This window comes from Phascolarctos cinereus, unplaced genomic scaffold, assembly GCF_003287225.1.
Source record: "Phascolarctos cinereus isolate Bilbo 61053 unplaced genomic scaffold, phaCin_HiC Scaffold_5;HRSCAF=322, whole genome shotgun sequence".
Classification (NCBI taxonomy): Eukaryota; Metazoa; Chordata; class Mammalia; order Diprotodontia; family Phascolarctidae; genus Phascolarctos; species Phascolarctos cinereus.
Window position 1 is genome coordinate 50135246 of NW_027555958.1, and position 19726 is coordinate 50154971.

Consider the following 19726-nt stretch of genomic DNA (forward strand, 5'->3'; position numbering starts at 1 on the left):
TGTGTCAGATTGTTTAACCCCAGTTGGGCCCCTCGCTCCTCTGAAAGCATTCAGGTCAACGAAAGCAGCAAACAGAGAACAGACTTAAGGTGGTAACAAACACAGAAAGGATTAACATCTGAATCTTTGGAAAATCAAGAAAACCCTTTCTAGTTGGTCTCCTCCCTCTACCCGGAGTTCCCATAATTCATGAAGATGCCCCAGGTGAAGTTCTGTCCAAGAGCAAAGACGGCTGATCCTGGTGCCTGCTGGCACCACCATGTGGTGCTGGCTCCTTTTTTCTAGGCAACTCATGCTGTTCATCCAGGTTAGCAGATGGCTTAGAAGTTCTTCCTTTCTCCTTCTGTCCCTTTTAACAGTGTAGTCTCATCTTATCAGAATATTAAATTTAATAATCAATTCAGATAATTTACATTTGTTAGCTGTATTCATCTTTAAATCCATTTCTCTTTATGTATAAATAGAGATAAAAGAGTTGAACTTGCAGGATTCTAACAATTCTTAGTTATGCCTAGTTTATGAGAAATAGGCAAAAAAGGTGAGGAAAGACAGAACCATGAACATAACAGAAAGACAAAGAAAGTAATGATATGTTCTGGACTCAGTACTCTGTCCAGCATCAAGCATGTACAAAAAGAACTCATTAAGGAAAAAATCTTATTTGTATTGTTATCTCTTGTTTTAACACGAGCTTTATTTCTAAATATATTTCTCCCCTTCTCCCACCTATAACCGATTTTAAAAGATGGGGGAAAAAGCATTTCAGCAAAACTAACCAACACATCAGTCATTTCTGCCAGTATATGCAATGTTCCTTACCCATAGTCCTCTACATCTTCAAGAAAGGAGAGTGAAATATATTTTCCCAACTCTTCTCCAAAATCAAGTTTTGCCATCATAAGTAGTGTTCAGTTTCGGGTTTTTTCATCCTTTCTGTTGACATCATTGTAGTCATTGTGCATATTCTTTTCTTAATTCTGCTTATTTCATTCTGAAAGTACTCATTTAAAACACTGAGAAAAGTAGAACTCTACAAGTGCAATTTTTGTAAGGCAGAAAAAAATCTAGTTAGTGATAATGATGCGGAGGCTAATGGTAGATAGCATTTATGCGGTGCTCTAAGGTTTGAAAAGCACTCTACATATGTAATCTCTTCCTACGTTCCCCCTCATTTGAGGGCGGCAGAATTAAAGATATGTGAGGAGATAGTAAGAGAACACCTAGCATCTCTAAATAAGTTTAAGTCTTGTGTCCTGGACAAATCATTAGGAGATTCACTAATGTAATCACTGAAGGATTAATAATGGTGGAAAAATCGTGGCAAAGACCAAGGCCCAAAATCTGGAGATGAGTAAATATTGTTCTGATTTCTGGCCAAAGGGACAAGATGACCAGCAACCAGAAGTCTGTCTTGAGAGGCATCTATAAGGTACAGTCCAGGGATAGAGAATAAAATAGGGATGGGGAAATGGTTTCCAGTGGGCAATGTGGGTAAGCAAGAGCAAAAATTGACAATTTGTGTTAAGGTGTCAGGGAGGTCTGGTTTCTAGGGGTATGGAATATCCAGGGTACAACAGATAGGCTTAAGTGACCCAGATTAGAGCAAAATGCTGGTGCATCTGAAATGGACAGCTTGAATGGCTCATCTGATTGGCTGTGGTGGTTCTGTTGTACTGACTCTTCAGAGCTGGGCTGCATGGTTTAGCCCACTGCCACATTCATTATCTATAAGCCTGTGAGTTTCATGTTAGTCCCAGGCAGAATTCTAGAATGGGTTATTAAACAGATAGTTTATGAGAATTTAGAAAGTGATATCTAGAAGCGAGCATGGGTTTACTAAGAACATGTCATGGAGCACTAATTTAATTTTCCTGTGACAGGATTACTAGATTAGGGGAATGCTATAAAAATATTGTATGTGGATTTCTGCCAGGTATTTGGCATGATCTCTCATGATATTTATTGAATCACTGACTCTATACTTTGCTCAAACTGGTTTATGAGTTATTCTTTCAATTATACCTGCCATCTAGGCAGCTAGGTGACCTAAAGGGGAGTGTTGGATTTACGAGTCAGAAAAACCCACGTTTGAGTGATGCCTCAGATAATAGCTATGTGATGCTTCATCTAATCCATAAACTGCAGAAATCAATAGCTCCTACCTCAAAGGGTTACTGAAAGGAATATACACATATATGTATATATGCATATATATGTATGTGTGTATATATATATATATATATATATATATATATATATGTATTAGCAACTATTTTTATCTTTATGCTTTTGCACAAATTGCCTCCATGCCTGGAATGCCCTCCCTCCTTACCATCACCTCTTAACCACACCACCTCCTAAATGAAGCCTTTTCTGATCCCCTTAAATGTTAGTGCTGTTTTCTTTCTAAAAATACATTACATAATTACATAACTATGTATTTATGCACACACTGACTCTCCTGATAGGATTCAAGCTCCTTGGGCATAGAGATTGTTTCATTCTTTGTCTCTGTATTCCCTAGCACCTAGAACAATACTAGGGGGGCTACTTGCATAAGGCAGGCTCTTCATCCATATTGGCTGAACTCAGCTGAATTGAATTGATAAGAACAACACAAACTAGTGAGTAGGGATAAAAAAAAAATAGAACCTGAAGGAAAAAAATCCTCCTGGAAAAAGAGAGTATGGGCTGTTGTGATCTGAGAGGGGCAAAGAGATGCTCTACTGGGTCAAACCAGATTTCACTGAATAAGCAGGAAGGAGCCAGGAGAGACTCGTGGCAACATTCTCAAGTGGGAATGACTACATCACAGAGGGAAGATGTAGGTGTCACTGAAGTGAGGTCTTATCTCCCAAAGCTTCTCCCCTCAGATGGGTGTCCCTCACGGCAGGAGTCTGCTAGCCATACTTCTTCTTCTCTCTGCTGCAATGGCATTGCCTGGGATCTGCAGTCTCTCTTTAGAAAATATGGTGAAGTAAGGGGGTAAATTGTAGTAAATCAAGATGGATTTGTGACTGGCTGAATAATCAAATGCCCGAAGAGAATGAATTATCTACCTGGAAGAACGCCTCTGGTGATAATCACAAGGGCTCTGTCCTTGATCCGATCTCATTTAATATCAAAGATTTGAAGATGCTGATGTCATCATTATTGAATTTGAAGATGAAAGGAAGTTTTTGGAGGGACAAGAAAGTTTGGGGGAGATTAGTTAATATTTTGGATGATAGAATGAGGATCTCAAAAGACACCCCCACATACACACACTTAAAAAAAACCACAATTGAACCAATGAGCTCAATCCAATGAGGTGAAATTTAACGACAGTAACTACGTTAAAGTTCTGAATGTGTTCTCAAAAAAAGCCAAGTGTGCTTTGGCAGTTGTATGACATATGGACTGTAAAAAGTGGAAGCAGGAATTACAATAGTCAGGGAAAGAACTACCCAAATTCGTGTGATGTCAACAACAGCAGATACAAGAGCTATTGTGGAGCTTGAATCACCAGCATGTGGCAACCAGATGGTCTGAAGAGGAGGGGAAATGGGGCAAAGAGAAAAAAGGAACCCAAGTGCCTGGGAGGGTAGTGGTGTTATCAAAAGAAGCAGGCAATTTAGGAGGAAGAGTTAGTGCCTAATTCAAGCTCTTTTGATAAGAAAAATAAAGGTAAATCAATGGAAAAGAAAAGGGAAAGCAGCTTTTTTTCTTTGTATCATCCCCACCCTCCAAGCCTTGATGTCTCCATAGACAGCAGAGAATAACTGATACCTTCTCCAAGGCTCTCAATTAGACCAGGTTGTCTCCCAAGGGAATATCAATTTGAAACAAACATCAGGTGATCTCAGGATGACTGAGGAGCTTGTTAACAGATGGAGAGGACTGGCGCCAAGGGGTGTGTATTAGGCAAATGCCTTGATCCTACAATCGGGCCCAGTCATGCAATTCATTATACAGAGATGGAGCTATATTACACTCAGTTGATCTAATTATGGGGTTTATGGATAGTGGACAAACCAATTTAGTAGACAAAGGATACTGAGGCTGCAGCTTCCCTGCCTCACCGCCCAGGCTGCCTGAGAGATGATGCAAAATCCACACTAATGTCAGGAAACCTGCCCAGAATTTTGCAGGCTAGTCCTGAGTGGTCCAGGGGAGTTAAGTGCTATTGGGTTTAATTTTGAGATAGACAAAGGGAGCTGGAACCCTTAATAAATGTACCAATCTGGCATATGAAGATCCTAGTCAATTAGAAATATTCCAAGCGTAAGATTAAAGAGCTAGAGTGGAAGAGACTTCAGAGGCCATCTAATTCAACCTCCTCATTTTACAGATGAGGAAACTGAGACCCAGGGAGGCTAACAGACTTGCCCAAGATCACACAGATAGTAATTATCATAGGAAGAATTTGAACCGAGGCCTTCTGACTCTGGAGCAAGTGTTCCTTCCACTGTACCATGCTGCCTCCAAATTGTAACTGGGAGAAATGAGGAAAGCAGGGCATGGTAGAATCTTTTAGGTTTTAGGGACTGCACTTAATGGATGTTTCACTGTAGCTATTCAGACTAAGACACTCTGTTCCTTCATTAATAATATACAAAAGTGCAGCCCCCTGGGGCTCCTTGCAGGTATGTCGCATTATTTCTTAGATAGTTATCTGTCCTCACAAATGAGCATGAAGCCATAAATCTAAAATGAATACCTGGGACATATGCTGAAGGCACTAGTGGAGTCATCATCTTTGGCACATCCTGGGTTTGAAATTGGGGACTGCAAACTAAATTAGAAAGTTTATATTATGGTGGCCTCTAAAACCCCAAATGCAGAATCCCTTATGGATGGGGTTAAGGTTAAGGCCAAAATTTTCAGCACTGTTACTCAGATAAATAGTCTTGGTCTTTTTCAGAACACTCCTGGTCAGGGATCCCCATTCACAGCTGCATTGGAAAGGATGCCTACTGCCATTCAAATGAGGATATCCCAAGATCTTGGAGAATCTCTCCACAGTTGCATCGTTGACTCCTTGAAAATCAGGATGATGATTCCATGGTCTGTGAAGACAGACCTCCTCACAATCCATAAGCAGTGGCCAGCTTTGGGTGCAGTCTCCTAATGCCTAGGTTGAGAATGAGTGGTTAAGCAGAGGTAATCCATTGAGGTAGTCCACAGAAAAAAAAAAATTCTGTTGAAGGACTTCAGCTGTGGAGGCTAGGCCAAGCAATGCCTAACTAGTAGAAATGTTCAAGTGATTCGGAGGTCTCTTCCAACTTTAGATCTATGATACTATCACACCCCAAGGCCTCAAATGATAGGAGGAGGCTGCTATAGATAGCCTATCATAAGGTAGCAGGAGGATCCCTTCCCTTTGGGAATGAATAGCCATTGCAATGTGAGAAGGAGTGGTTCTATCTGGAACAGTGTAACCTCATCCTCACTTAAGCAGTATCTCTTTTGCCAGATTGTGATTCAGGACCACTTGTTCCATTAGTCTAGGCAACTGGAGGCTATGACAACTGTTGAAAAAATTCTTCAACCCGGGAAACAGAAAGAAAAGTGAGAAAGAAAAAAAGAAAGAAAGGAAAGAAGGAAGGAAGGAAGAAAGAAATGAGGTAGGGAAGAAATGAAAGGAAGGAAAAAAAAGGACAGAGGGAAGAAAAGGAAGGAAGGAGGGAAGGCAGCCAACAACAAAAACAACATAGCTGATCTTGAGATATTCTTGAAAGGTAAACACTCCCATTCATCAGAATGTGGCATCACCATTATCATAGGTAGCATCTATAGAGTGTCTTAATCCTTACAGAGCATTTTACATGTGTTATCTCATTTAACTTCAGAATACTGAACTCCCAGTCAGGAAATAAAATTCCATCTCTAGCATTTCAGTAGCCGTGTGTTTCTAGGCAAATTGCTTAATTTTTCTGAATCTCACTTTCCCCATGTGCAAAGATGGAGGTGATAATAGCATCTACCTCACAGGGTTATTGTTAGGATAAAATGAAGTAATGTATGTAAAACGCCTTGTAAACCTTAAAGTAGCATACATATGTGAGATCCCCTCACAATAAGCCTTCACAACAACCCTAAGAGAAGGGAAGTATTATCATAATTTTAGAGAAGAGGAATTTGAAGGCCAAGAAGTGCAATTGCCTGTAGTCATACTGTTAGTAAGGAGTAGAGGCAGAGACTTCAATCCAGATTTTTCAGCTCAGAATCCAGTGTTCTCACTTCTGTATGACAGATGCCTCTATTTCTGTATCATCCCTAGGTCCAGCACAGCACTTTCCAAACCATGAAAACCCAGTGAATGTTTGAAATGATCACCCCCTCCATCACAACAGAGCCATGCTCTCGTTCTTCCCTAATAGACTCCTCACCGTAATCTACCCAGTGGGGGGTCCCTAGTCTTTCTGTCTCCCCTTCCAGTCTAAGTGGAGAGAATGGCTCTCCATACAAAGGCCAATTCTCTACTGGTATCATTGATCCTAAACATCATTCCCTCTTTCTTTCTACGCATTGGGTCCTTCCATGCTGTTTATAAACACACTCAGCCCTCTCATCTTTAGACTTAGCCCCATCATCTATTGCAGTTAAAATATAAATCCATGTCCTAGTTATATCACAAACTTCCCCCAAGTGTCTTTTGTTCATTAGAGTTGCCATTGTTCAGTCCAGTACTTCAAAGTGATTTTCCAGTGAGACGGCCCTGGCTGGGCCTCACTGACAATAACTTGAGAGAATTACTATCAAACTGCTAGAAAAGGGAGGAATCATTGATATGTCTCCTCCTTTCCCTACCATCCCCCCAGCCTTGGTCTCATTTCTCTCCTAACAGGAACTAGGAGTCGGCAAGATCACATTCCTTTTTGAGGACACCACTTTCCTACCCAGAGAGGTGCAGATCCTGGAGACTCAGAAGATTGAGGCCATCCTGTATCCTGCCGCTTTATTGCCTTAGTTACTTCATGCCCGGAGGGAAGGCCGGTTCCCGCCTTCCCTTCCCACACTATGAAATGGATCATATTAAAATCATATCAAACCCCAACTTCCTTCCAATTACAATTTGCAATCCAACAAATCTAAACTTAATACAAGTATAAGTATAAAAGAATTCAAGCTAATCAAACCAAAATGGAAAAAAATAGAAAAAACAGAATTTGGGCATTCATTAGTTTCCTGTACATAAAGACATTTATCTTGGTCTATAAAATTCAGTATTTTCTTTACTGCACAAATTTAGCAAGAATCATTAGCCGGCCAGACTAAGGACATGAGTCCAATGAACTATATGCAGTTTGTAACTTTTAAGCACCAGATTCCAAAATCAATTCATCACTTTCCACTCTTCCCTCTGGGGGAAGGAGTCCAATTTAACAAAATCACACCAGTAGATTAAACTAACTTTCCTAAATGAAAACACTAACACACACCACCCTATAGTCACTTGCGGTTTTTGGGTTTTTTTTTTAATTGACTCCAATTCCTTTGTGTTCCACCTTTCCCCTTGCTTAGGTTCTTTGGAAGCAACCTTATAAATCAATCCAACTATGGCATCATGGGAAGACAGGTAGGAGAGGAGCAAGATTCAAAGGACAAAGACAATGTTGCCCTTTTCCCTCCTGCCAAACCTGTTATTAACTTTGTATCTTTACTTGTCTGTCTGCATGTGGTAGAATCTAAGCTTGTTGAGGTCAGGAACAGTCTTCTTGTCTTTGTATCTCCAAAGATTGACAGGATGCCCTGCACAAAGGAGGAGCTCCAAGAGGACTTGTTAATTGAACTGAATCATGTGGGAGGCAGTTCACCGATGGGGAGCAGTGAGGGCTGGAGGGGGGCAGGTCTCCATGAGACCCCGCCACAGATGAGATTCTGTGGGACCATCAGCTGATCTTCCGTTGCATGGCTCCTTTGCTTCTGAAGGAGGGCCCCTGCTTCAAGGGCCGATTTGTGATAACATTTAAAAACTGCCAGGCTCTAGTCCTGGTTCTTTCTGTGTAACCTGGAGCAAGTTACTTGGGTCTCGGTTTCCTGATCTGTAAACTGAGCTTGCCAGAAGAGCTACTGTTCCATAACCCCCCCTCCCTTCCACCCAAGGTTTCTTCTGACTCTAAAGCCTATGACCTTATGTAGGGCAAGGTCCCTTGCAGTTCTCACAGTCTATGATACAAAGCCAAAGGACAAGCGTGCTTCAGGCCAGGGAGAGAGCATCCGAAGTGGGGCCAGCCTCCCCATCCTCGCATCATTTGGACCAGCAGTTCACACACACTTAGACTAATGAGTTTTAAAGTTGCTCTGGGGACAAGAGAGGAGGAGGGTGAGTGGGCTAGTTTTGACTCTTCTGGGAAATGAGCAGATGTTGGTTTCATTTCTCCAGCTGCTGCCTCCATATCAGTAACTGTGCTGAGGGCAGTCCCCACATTCCTAGTGATCACTGACCCCCAAGGGAGCCAGCTATACACTCAGGCTCTGTCTTTGAGGTCTGTTGTTTATCTGGGGTGGGCAGGCCCCTGAGCCAAAGGGAGCTGTAGACAAGGAGACCATTCAGGGCTCAAGATGCTTCCTTCTTTCTACAGGATCATTCCCTGCCTCCTTGTGCTTTTATGTTGTTCTTGTTCTGCTTAATAAACTTGATGTGGGGGTAGGGAGTGTTTGAATCACCGGCAACAAAGGTGTATGACTGAGGACATTGGATAAGGATGCACTGGAGCAGGTGGCAGTGCCCGGGCAAACCTCCCCCAAACAGTGCCGCCCCCATCTCCAGCTTTGGCACCAGCCAAAGCTAACCATGACAGACAGACAAACAGAACAGTGGGGTGGGTGCTGGGTCCTGACACATGGGTCTCATTATTGGAGTTCTCCGAGGAAAGAGAGGGCCATGTTTCCACATCTGAGTCCCGAGCCATGGTGAACCCACCCACCTTTTATTCCTTTGTGCAGTGTTAGTTTCTAGCTGTCTATGACATGTACCAAGTTGCAAAGAGGTCTATCATTTGGGATCATGAAGGTCCATCAAATAACCCCTTATTTCCCTGTTTTGTTTCCTATAGCATTATTAGCATCATCATAATTCTGGCAGGAGCAATCGCACTCATCATCGGCTTTGGCATTTCAGGTATGTGATCTGGTGAGTCCTCACAGACAACCGATTTCCCTTTCACCTTAAGGTCCCCTTCTCACAGATCTAGCCCTTCTGGGGGCAACCACACTCTCCACGTGAAGGTCCTGGGGCTCTCAGCCAGTTTACCGAGTGTGTGACCTGGGGAGGCAATCTGTTTGACAACGAGGCTGCCACGGGTGTCTTTAACAGTTCTTAGTCTTTTTTCCCTTATTTTAGACAAAGGCAAAATTCATCATGGCCAAGATAGCATGTTGGTAACAGATGCCACCACAATGTGGGTGCCTGGTTTCTGAATGCAGCTTATGTTTCAGGTTACAGAAAGTTGACTCTCCCTTCTGGTGGACAGGCTATTCCTGGGAAGCACCTGACACACATTCAACTAGCATTAATAGTCAAAGACCCTAAATTGTGCAAATTGGCAAATATTTCCTGCTTTTCCTTTGCACCTGAAAAGAGCCCACGTCTTGGTGTCTTGAGAGAGACCCTAGAGGTTGCCTAGTCCAATGTTTATTACCTCAGTGTCTCCTCTAACATATTACTGAGAAACGGTCATGGTCGGTCTCTGCTAGATGATCTCTGTTGCCTCCTGGGGCAGCCCATTTCACTCTCGAAAAGCTTTACTTCTCAGAAGTGTTTTCTTCTATGAAGCCCAAATTTGCCTCTCTCCAACATCCATCCATTCATTACTCCTGGGTCTGTCCTCTGAAGCCAAAGAGAACAAGTTGAATCCCTCTTTCCACATGCTAGCCCTTCAGATACTTAAAGAGCACTATTGTTAACTTCTCTGGGTCTTTTCTTCTCCAGGCTAAAAATCACCAACCCCTTTAACTGGCTGTCATATAGATATTGTTTCCAGGCTCCCACCCCTTCAGCCCCCCTCCTAGATCAGGGTTCAGCTTGTCAGTGCCCTTCCTAAGATGTCTGATCCAGAACTGAGTGGAACATTCCAGTTGTGTTCTGATTCAGGCAGAGGACAGGCTTTGAGCTGCTTATCTCCTCCTGCAGCCTGTAACAAAAGCTGTCCCTTCATCCCTTTAACTTCGCAGTTTCCACATTTGAGAATGATTTCCCTCCTCTTAGATGGTAGTGGTCTTGGGAATGTACTTGTTCTAATGGCTATGACTCAGTCAAGGCTTTCTATCTCCTTTCCCCCAGCACTTATTACAGATCTTAAGTATGGTGGTTCTATCAGCTGGCTGACTGGCTAGATTGTAGGGTCCTTGAGGGCAGGGACTATCTTTTGCCTGTTTTTGTATCCCCAGCCCTAGCATAGTAGGTACTTAATAAATGTTGATTGATTGATGGATGATGAAGCCTTTGTTGATGCAATGTCCCTTCTTTTTCTTAAATTCTCATCCAAATTTTACTTATAAATCCCTTCATGGGATGTGCCTGTCTAGTTCTGTTTATAACTTGAGAAGACTAATTTACTACTTGGCATGCCTTTATTGTCTTTTATTCTTCCTATATGGCTGGCCTCTCTCCTTTTCTATTCGCATGTCCTCAATAATATATTTTACTCAACTCTTTCTATGTAGTTAGTCCCAGATAATGTATGATAGTCTACTTATACCCACCATCTGTTTTTCCACTGCCCTTTAAGTTGTTTCCAGTTTTAGTCCTTTTGTGATCATGACATCCCGTGATTTGTAGCCACAGAACATCACCCAGAAAATAGTGGTGTTAAAAAGATGGATTTTTTTCAGTGCCAAAGTGTTTGGGAGCACCAGAAGCACTCTGCAATTTCCCAAATGCCAGGAAGCCTTAAGTTCCCCTCCCTTTCCTCATCTGAGCCCATGAATAATGAGGTCACTGTAACACTGTAAATATTCTGCACTAAACTGGCAAAACTTGATGTAGGGAACATTTTCTCAAGAGCTCAGCTGCTGGGACTTCTGAAGAGGTTTCCAGCCTTCTTTTTGATCCTCGGGCCACCAAACTTTGCAGCAGGCCCAGAGAGGAGAAATCCAGCATCCTGGACTTGGGAACTTCAAGTAAGCCCAATTGGCTGGGAACCGTGGTAGAGCAATGAGCAATGTGAAGCCAGGTTACAAAGGAATGTGTAATGTGTCCTCGAACCAGCAGCAGCAGCAGCAGAAGTCTTCCTGTGGAGGGCAGCAGGAGGGTCAGGCCTGTACTTGGGTAGTTCACTTGGCAGCTGATCATAGGTTCATTGATGTAGAGCTAGAAAGGACCTCAGAGGCCACCTGACTCGGCGTTTCATTTTCCAGATGACGAAATCGAAGGTCAGAGACCCTGTGACTGGCCTATGGCCCCCCAGGTACAAAGTATCAGAGGTAGCATTTGAACCCAGGACTCTATTGCACCACAGCCTCTCTGATGAGATAGGAGGACAGACTGGAGGCAAGGAGACCAATGTAATAGTCCAGGCAAGAGACGGGCCTAAACAAGGGTGTTGGGCAGGGACCACTCTAACACTTAGCAAAGAATCCTAATCAATTGAACAAATCTGTATCGAGTTCCTACCATGTGCAAACACTGAGGTAGGCATCCTTGCAAGCTCAATATTTGTTTTTGCTATTCCTCCTACTCTGACATCTTCAGACTTAATTAACATTGATGTTCATTCCATCTGCCACAGTATTAATGAAAACAGTAAATGGGGCCGAGCCCACCACACAACCTAGGGCTCACCACAGGTGCCTGTTTTCAATCATTATGTCCGCTCTAAGAAGTTTCAGTTCGTTTCCTACCTGTGGGCTCAAGGCCCACCCATTTAAATTAATTTGGTGAGTAGCACTATTACTGAGATTGAGATACATCATTACCATTTCACTCCTTTCATAAGCTCTACTAATTGCCTATTTTTATCCAAAAAGCAATCTGCTTTCGTCCAGCATGGCTGATTCTTTATAAACTCCTGCTATGCATAGCCACATTACCCTCAAATTGACAGATGTTTTCTCTTAGTAATCTTTGCTCCATTATTATAATGGGAATTGATGGGGATAGGCATTTTCTTCTCTCTCATCAACCAGCTCCTTCAGTGTCTGAATTTGGTGGCCTTCTCTCCAACTGTTTCCTACTCCCATTGTCACCTTTGGCAGAACTGGGACCAGAAACTGGCCTAGATTTAATCACCATAATGATGACGATAGCTTACATTTTCATGACATTATAGAGTGCTTTATATAAGCACCATGCCTTCTGAGCCTTACAAACAGCCCTGTGAGGTAGGTCATGAAAGTATTATTATTCCTGCCTTATAGATGAGAAGATCAGGGCTCCAGGAAATAAAATGAATCGCATATTAGGACATAGCTAATAAGCAACAAGAGTTGAGGTTTGAACCTAGCCTTTTCCATTCTAAGATCACTGCCCTTTCTACCACCCCATTTTCCTCGTGATTTTTTACAGTGAATATTTTGGGACAGTGTTCTCTGTGGTCAGTTCTTGATGATTAACATCTCTGGCCAGTCATCATTTAGTCTTAACCTAGGGGAGGTAAAATGTATCAAGGCAGCTCTTTCTGGTTTGGGGACAGCTTTAATTCAGTGCCATGAATGACTACCAAACTGGAGAAAATCTCTCAAGTGCATCTCTGGGGGCCTGGATTTAGTGCATTTGTTCTCGAAGTTGTCAGAGAAGCTCCAATTGTTCACAATTGTTACTAATACTTGTGTAAATTATTTTGCAACGTGTACAGTTCAGCAAAAAACAATGCAAGGACCATATTATGGAAACATTGAATACCAGCAAGGATTTTTCTTGCTGTTCTCAGCAGTATATAAAACTGCCCAAATAATTCAGAAGGGTTTTTCATGCATCTGAAGAATGATGGAAGAATCTTGTGACAGAAGGGCCTCTTGTTCAGACTTGCTGACCTCTTGGGTTCCCCCTTTAAACTCTGAGGTTCACCGTAGGTAAGTTCAAGTTGTGAATTGAACTTCACCTTCTCCTTCCCTTGCTCTACACCTCTAAATGAGATGTCAATGATGGGTGAAATGAGCAGAGAAGGACAAGCTACCCATGGTAATCAGGGGGTAGTAATTTACATGGTGTTCTCAGCTTTTCAAGTTTACATTAGGTGAACATTCATTCATCAATGCATGATTTGTTGACCTTGAAATAGTTTTGTCTTAGCTTTCACTTTTTTAAAATTGAGTTTGTTGTGTATTTATTAATCCCTAACTATGAGATAACGATATACTAGAAAGCATACCAGGACTCAGGAAACTTGGATTCAAATCCTACCCCTGCTAATATTTTGTGTGGTTCTGGACAAATCATTTCATTGCTCTGGCCCTTAGGTTCCTCAACAATAAAAGGAGAATAGATGAGATGATATAGGAGACCCCTTCTACCTCTGAAGGTCTCTTCTCCTATTCTAGGCTCTTAAACAGAAAGGCAGGACATTTGAGCTCCTGCTGGCTAGAAATCTCCCTCAGGATTGAATAATGCCCAGCAGGCATTGACCAGTGGGTCATCAAATGCTTTTAACATATGCAAAGTACTTTTACATTTGTTATCTTATTTGATTAGGACAATGGCCCTCTGGGTTTAGAAGAACATGAGATATTATTGCTATTTGACTAGCGAAGAAACAGAGCAAAAGAGAAACTGAATGCTTGGCCAAGGGCACACAGCTCAGGTTCTGCTCAGGTTAGAACTCACTTCCCTTACTTCAACAGCCTGTGCTCTGTCTGGTTGGGCCATGTAGTCTTTCTGTGCCCTCATTTTTCCCATAGTGAAAATAAATGTCTTTGTTCCTCATCAGCAGAGAGGTAGTAAGAATGACTTCAGAGGGATTTTGTCGATCCTGAAAGAAAGGTCTTTTTCATTCATTCTAGAGATCAGAGATCCACATAGGATCATAGAGTGAGGGGGAAGGGACCTCAGAGGTCAACTAACCTAATGCTTTCATTTTATAGATGAGGAACTAAGGTCCAGATAGATTGAATAACTTTGTCTCAGTCACCCAGGTATCAGAATTAATAATTTAGTGCTTTCCATGTCCATTTCTCTTCAAATATCCAGGTTATAACTCATTCAAATCAGCCCCTCCCTCAGCTGAAACTATTCTTTCCCTCCACACATTTTCCTAAAATACTTTGTCTGGATTGCTGCTTTGTTCCTAGTACATGCTTGTATTGTACTTATTTGTGGACATGTCATATTCTTCCCACTCCTTCAAGTCAGAGCCATGTCATTTTTAAATCTGTGTATCCATATCATTTAGCATAGTGTCTTCTTGCACATGGTAAGTGCTTAAGAAACATTTACTGAATTGAACTGAATCCCACCAAGGTTTTAGTCCCATGGCTGGTCATTTGTGATCCCATGGAGTCGGGTCTACATCAGACAGTCCACCCATTGTTTCTAATCCCACCTAGGATCTTTTTAGGTCATGCTAATAATATTTAGGTAATACTTCCAGAATATTGCCCTTACCCTCCCCTTCCCTTCCATGGAGCTTTCCTTGCCCTTTGGACCACCATCTGCTTCTGCTCACTCTTTAGCAGAGACCAACACAGACTCTTGCAATATATTCTAGAATCCAAACTGTTATTATTGGGAGGGGGAAGGGTCTCAATCCTTTCTCATTCCAGCTTGACATGCTTTGATTTTTTTTTCCATTTTGAAAACTAGCCTTGTTTGAACTGTTTCTTTCTCTTGGGATTTTTCCATCCTTTTCATCCTGCAGTCTGAGACTTTAGGAGTCTCTGACTTTCTTCCATTATATAAATAGGATAGGACAGGACAGAATGAATAGAATAATGTCAGAACTAGAAGGAACATTAGAAATTATCTAGTCCAGTCCGTTCATTTACAGATGAGGAAATGGAGGTCCAGAGAAGCAAACTCATCTGGCCAATATCATATGACTGGTTCAAAATTCAGCTTGGTTCCACGACTTCCTAGCCCATCGCTTTCTCTCCTGAATCTTGCTTCCTTCACTCTTTTGATCTTGACAGTGCTTAAAAAAACTTATGGTACACTGGAAAAAGCACAAAATTTATGGTCAGAGAACCTGGGTTCAAGACTCATCTGTCATTCATCTATGTGACCTTGAGAAATCATCTGTGCCGCAGGCTCAGTAAAATGAGGGGGGAGTAGAGGGAAAGGATTAAACAGCCTTTAAGGACCCTTCAAGCTCCAAATCTATGAATTAATATCTTTAAAACCTTGTCTCCTCTCTGAATTTTAGCCAGATTTCTTATCTAACTTGATGCACACCAGATGATGCCGAGACATCTTCCTTTATTATTATGACAGCATATTAATGTTAATATGACAGCAATAGGAATTCAAAGAATCCAATTCTAGACCTTCATAATACACTGCTGCTAGTCCAAGGTTAGACTTGGAAATGACAATTCCTTCTTTCTTTCTTTCTTTCTTTCTTTCTTTCTTTCTTTCTTTCTTTCTTTCTTTCTTTCTTTCTTTCTTTCTTTCTTTCTTTCTTTCTTTCTTTCTTTCTTTTTCTTTATACCTAGATTTATCAAGGATATCTCTCAGCAAAAACTTCAATGTACTCAAAGGAAGATGCTAATCACAGCCACCCTTGAAGAAAACCTGCCATACTAGCAGGTGGTAATCAGAAGAACTATTTACTTTAAAAGATAAAGATATCTTTGTAAATTTTTTAAAAACCTGGTATATAAGAAAATAACATAATTTTTTCAAACAAAAGTAAAAACACCTTGGAATTTAGTAAGCTGCTTAACTACAGCACTGTCTTTCATTCAGCTATAGTCTCAGATGTTATCAGAAGAAGCTACTGAAAGCCAATAATAAAAAAATAAATAAAAAAACTGAAAGCCAATAATAATAATAAAAACTATAATGTTTATATCTGAATGGATCTTTGATGTTATTGATTAGATATTCCCTTCAACAGGGCAGATCACAATCCACCCATAATTTCCATAATGTATAACTCTTGGTCATGCCTTCTTGCGACTCCTTCATGGGGTTTCTAATGCGCTGGGGACCTTTCTCAAAGTCTCTCAATAATGTATAGGTACCAGTGGAGTACAGGGGCTGTCCCTTGTACTACATATCCATATTCTTCTACTTGAATATTTCCTGAATGAAATTTTTACACTGCTTCATTGCTGGTATATTGCAGCATCTTCACACCCACCATGTGGTATCACCCACAACCTTATAATCCCCATTTTACAGATGAAGAAATTATCCAAGTTCATTCAGGTGGTGAGAGATGAGATTTCATTGTGGACTGTCCTTTTGCCTTTTTCACATACTATGGCAGTACATGGCCAACTTCTGGACCATATGAAGACTATGCTTTTACTCCAAGTTGCTTTGTATTTGGCCTCAGAATTCAGAGTAGTGGTACTGCTAGGTCCCATTTTGACCTTTTCTTGATATACTGTGTGAAACATTGGTCTATATCTATATCACAGTTTTATAGTTCTTTGGGTATAGTTCCAAATTGTTCTTCAGAATGGTTGGACCAGTTTACAACTCTACCAATAGTACATTAGTATACCTATTTTTCCACAGTGTTTATCATTTTCCTTTTCTATCATGTTAATCAATATGATAGGTATGAGGTAAAACCTCAGAACTGTTTTAATTTGCATTTCTCTAATCAATAGTGATGTAGAGTATTTTTTGTGTGACTACTGATAGCTTTGATTTCTTCTGAAAACTGCTTATTCATATCCTTTGACCATTTTATCAATTGGAAAATGGCTCTTATTTTTACAAATTTGGCTGAGTTCCCTATATATTTGAAAAATGAAGCCTTTATCAGAGAAACTTGCTATAAAATTTCCCCCAGTTTCCTGCTTTCCTTCTAATTTTAGCTGTATTGGCTCTTTCAGGAGGAGATCTTTCAGGAGGATGGATTCTTTCAATTTCTATTTTGCCCTCTGGTTCTACTATATCAGGGCAGTTTTCCTTGATAATTTCTTGAAAGATGACGTCTAGGCTCTTTTTTTGATCATGGCTTTCAGATAGTCCAATTTTTTTTAAATTCTCTCTCCTGGACCTACTTTCCAGGTCAGTTGTTTTTCCAATGAGATATTTCACATTGTTTTCTAATTTTTCATTCTTTTGGATTTGTACCTTGATTTCTCATTAAGTCACTAGCTTCCAACTGCTCTCTTCTAATTTTTAAGGAAGTATTTTCTTCAGTAATCTTTTGGACTTCCTTTTCCACTTGTCCAATTTTTCTCTTTAGAACATTCTCTTCCTCATTGGCTTTTTGGGCCTCTTTTGCCATTTGGGTTAGGCTATTTTTTAAGGTGTTATTTTCTTCAGTATTTTTTTGGGTCTCCTTTAGCAAGCTGTTGACTTGTTCTTCATGATTTTCTTGCATCACTCTCATTTCTCTTCCCAGTTTTTCCTCTACTTCTCTTACTTGCTTCTCAAAATCCCTTTTGAGCTCTTACAAGGCCTGGAATTGATTCATATTTTTCTTGGAGGCTTTAGATGTAGGAGCTTTGACTTTGTTGTCTTCTTCTAGTTGTATGTTTTAATCTTCTTTGTCAACAAAGTAAGATAATTTAGTCTGACTCTTTTTGCGCTGCTTGCTCATGATCCCAGCTAATTACTTGAGTTTTAAACTCTTTGTTAAAGTAAGAGTCTGCTTCCAATGTGGAGAATGTATTGTCCCAAGCTTCAGGGGTTTGTACAGCTGTTTTCAGAGATACTTCTAGGGACCTGTAAATTTTCAGTTCTTCCAAAGTGGTATGATAAGGGGTGAGGTGTTTACTCCTTTCCTGGTCTATGAGTGACCACAAGCAGTCTTTTCTGTCTTGAACTGTGAGGAGGGTTTCTCTCCACACCACACAAGCTCCACCACACCAGCATTCCTCCTCGCCCCAAGATCGCCACCCAGAACTGTGACCCAGATCCAAGCATGGGCAAAGCAAGAGATTCCTGCCTCAGCACTGGCAAAAAGATCCCTGCAATCCCCCTCTGATCAGCCACTCTATTCCCCCTCAGTCTGTAGACCAGCAGCTCAGGACACAGCCACCGCCCTGGCGCCCACGCTCTATGCTCTGGAACTGGCTCTGAGACCTAGCTCCTCTCTCACCACAGAAACAGACTTTTCCCACTGACCTTCTAAGTTGTCTTTGGCATTCTTGGGTTGGGAAGTCTGGAATCCACCATAGCTGCCTGCGATTCAGTCCTCTGAGGCCTGCTCTAGGTTTGCTGTGGCCTGCGCACCCACGCCACACTGTGCTCCTCTACAAGCCCTGCACGATATACCTTTCTGGTCAACCATCCAGGCTGTCTTGGGCTGGAAATTTGCTTCACTCTGTCTTTTTGTGGGTTCTGCTGCTTTAGAATTTGTTTAGAGCCATTTTTTTACTGGTATTTGAAGGGTTTGGGGGAGAGCTCAAGCAAGTCACTGCTTTCACTCTGCCATCTTGGCTCTCCCTCTGTGCTAAACACTTTGCAAATATTATCTCATTTGATTTAAAAAAAAAAGTTCACAAAAGCAAAGGAGGACATATGACCCATGGTATAGTGGAAAGACCATTGGATTCAGAATCAGAAGATCTGGGTTCAAATTCTTGCTATATCACTGATACTTCCTGGGTCACCTCTTGTGGCCTTGGTTTATTCCTTTGTAAAATGAAAGTCTGGATGACTACGAAGATTCCTATCAGCTCTAGTTATTGTCATTTCTTATCCCCTCTATTAAACAACAGCCTGCATGAATTTAGACTATTACATTATTCACTTGCGTGTGTCCAGCACTTAGAGCCATGGCAGCCGGCCCAGAACTGTGTAAGAAACTTTTTTTATTTTAATTGAGCTCAGTGACTTTTCCTTTAGTTTTCATAGTTGTAGAAGTAGTTGTTGTTTATGCAAATATCCCTTATTAACACCTCTCAGTTGTTCTTGCTTTAGAGAATGTGGCCAGAAACTATAACCTTCCTTGACAAATCTTGCCTCTATGCAAATGACCATTCATTACCACAAACTAACACTGCTTAGAACATCACAGCTTTAGGACTGAATGGGATCCTCAAGGTCACCCAGCCTCATACCCTCATTTGACAGATGAGGAAACCAAGGCCCTGAGAAGCTTAGGCAAGATCACATACATTCAGCGCCAGGCCTGAGACTCAAACATTCCCCATTTCAAATCTGCTCCTTCCTCCGTACACTACTGAAGTAAGCTATGTTAGTTTTTCCTTTCATAACAAAATCTTCATAATGCACAACTCAGATCCTTTCATTTCCACCCCGATTCCCCCTCCACAATGTCTAATGAATGAAGGCCATACTTTTGAGTAGAGCCTTCAAAGTCCTCAACTATCTGGCTTCAGTGTTTCCTTTCATCACACACTACTCTTACTGATCCAGGAAGCTGTAGCATGCATACGGGCCACACCCCAGTAAAGCCTTCTTGCCTGATCAGCTAAACCAGGCTGACAGTAACAGATAAGCTTCACACCCACTGGTGAGTTGGGGGATGTCTCCCTCAAGCATGTGAAGATTTCCCCTGGAGGACTGGCTGGGCAAGAACAATTTGTTTCAGCAGCCATGAAAGGTGCCGAAGCAGGTGATGTGAAGGGCTCAGAGCTTGGTCAGCCACTGAAGACACCAAGGTCATCCACTGCAACCCGGGCCATTGCTAGCTGTCCTGACTTTTGTCTTGCCACT

The 19726-nt window shown here is 41.5% G+C and overlaps 1 protein-coding gene across 7 annotated transcripts in view; it reads left to right on the forward strand.

Moving 5' to 3' along the window:
* The window catches only part of VTCN1 (V-set domain containing T cell activation inhibitor 1), a 90812-nt gene that overhangs the window by 55944 nt on the left and 15142 nt on the right, over positions 1-19726 (forward strand). For 3 of the 7 annotated variants that reach the window (XM_021002842.2, XM_021002833.2, XM_021002892.2), the window contains one exon: positions 9042-9106. In XM_021002842.2, coding sequence (XP_020858501.1) covers positions 9042-9106 — 65 coding nt within the window. Of the gene's footprint in view, positions 1-6829; positions 6928-7506; positions 7562-9041; positions 9107-19726 lie in introns of all 7 variants that reach the window. The other 4 variants (XM_021002876.2, XM_021002870.2, XM_021002861.2 and 1 more) reach the window with 2 other exon arrangements.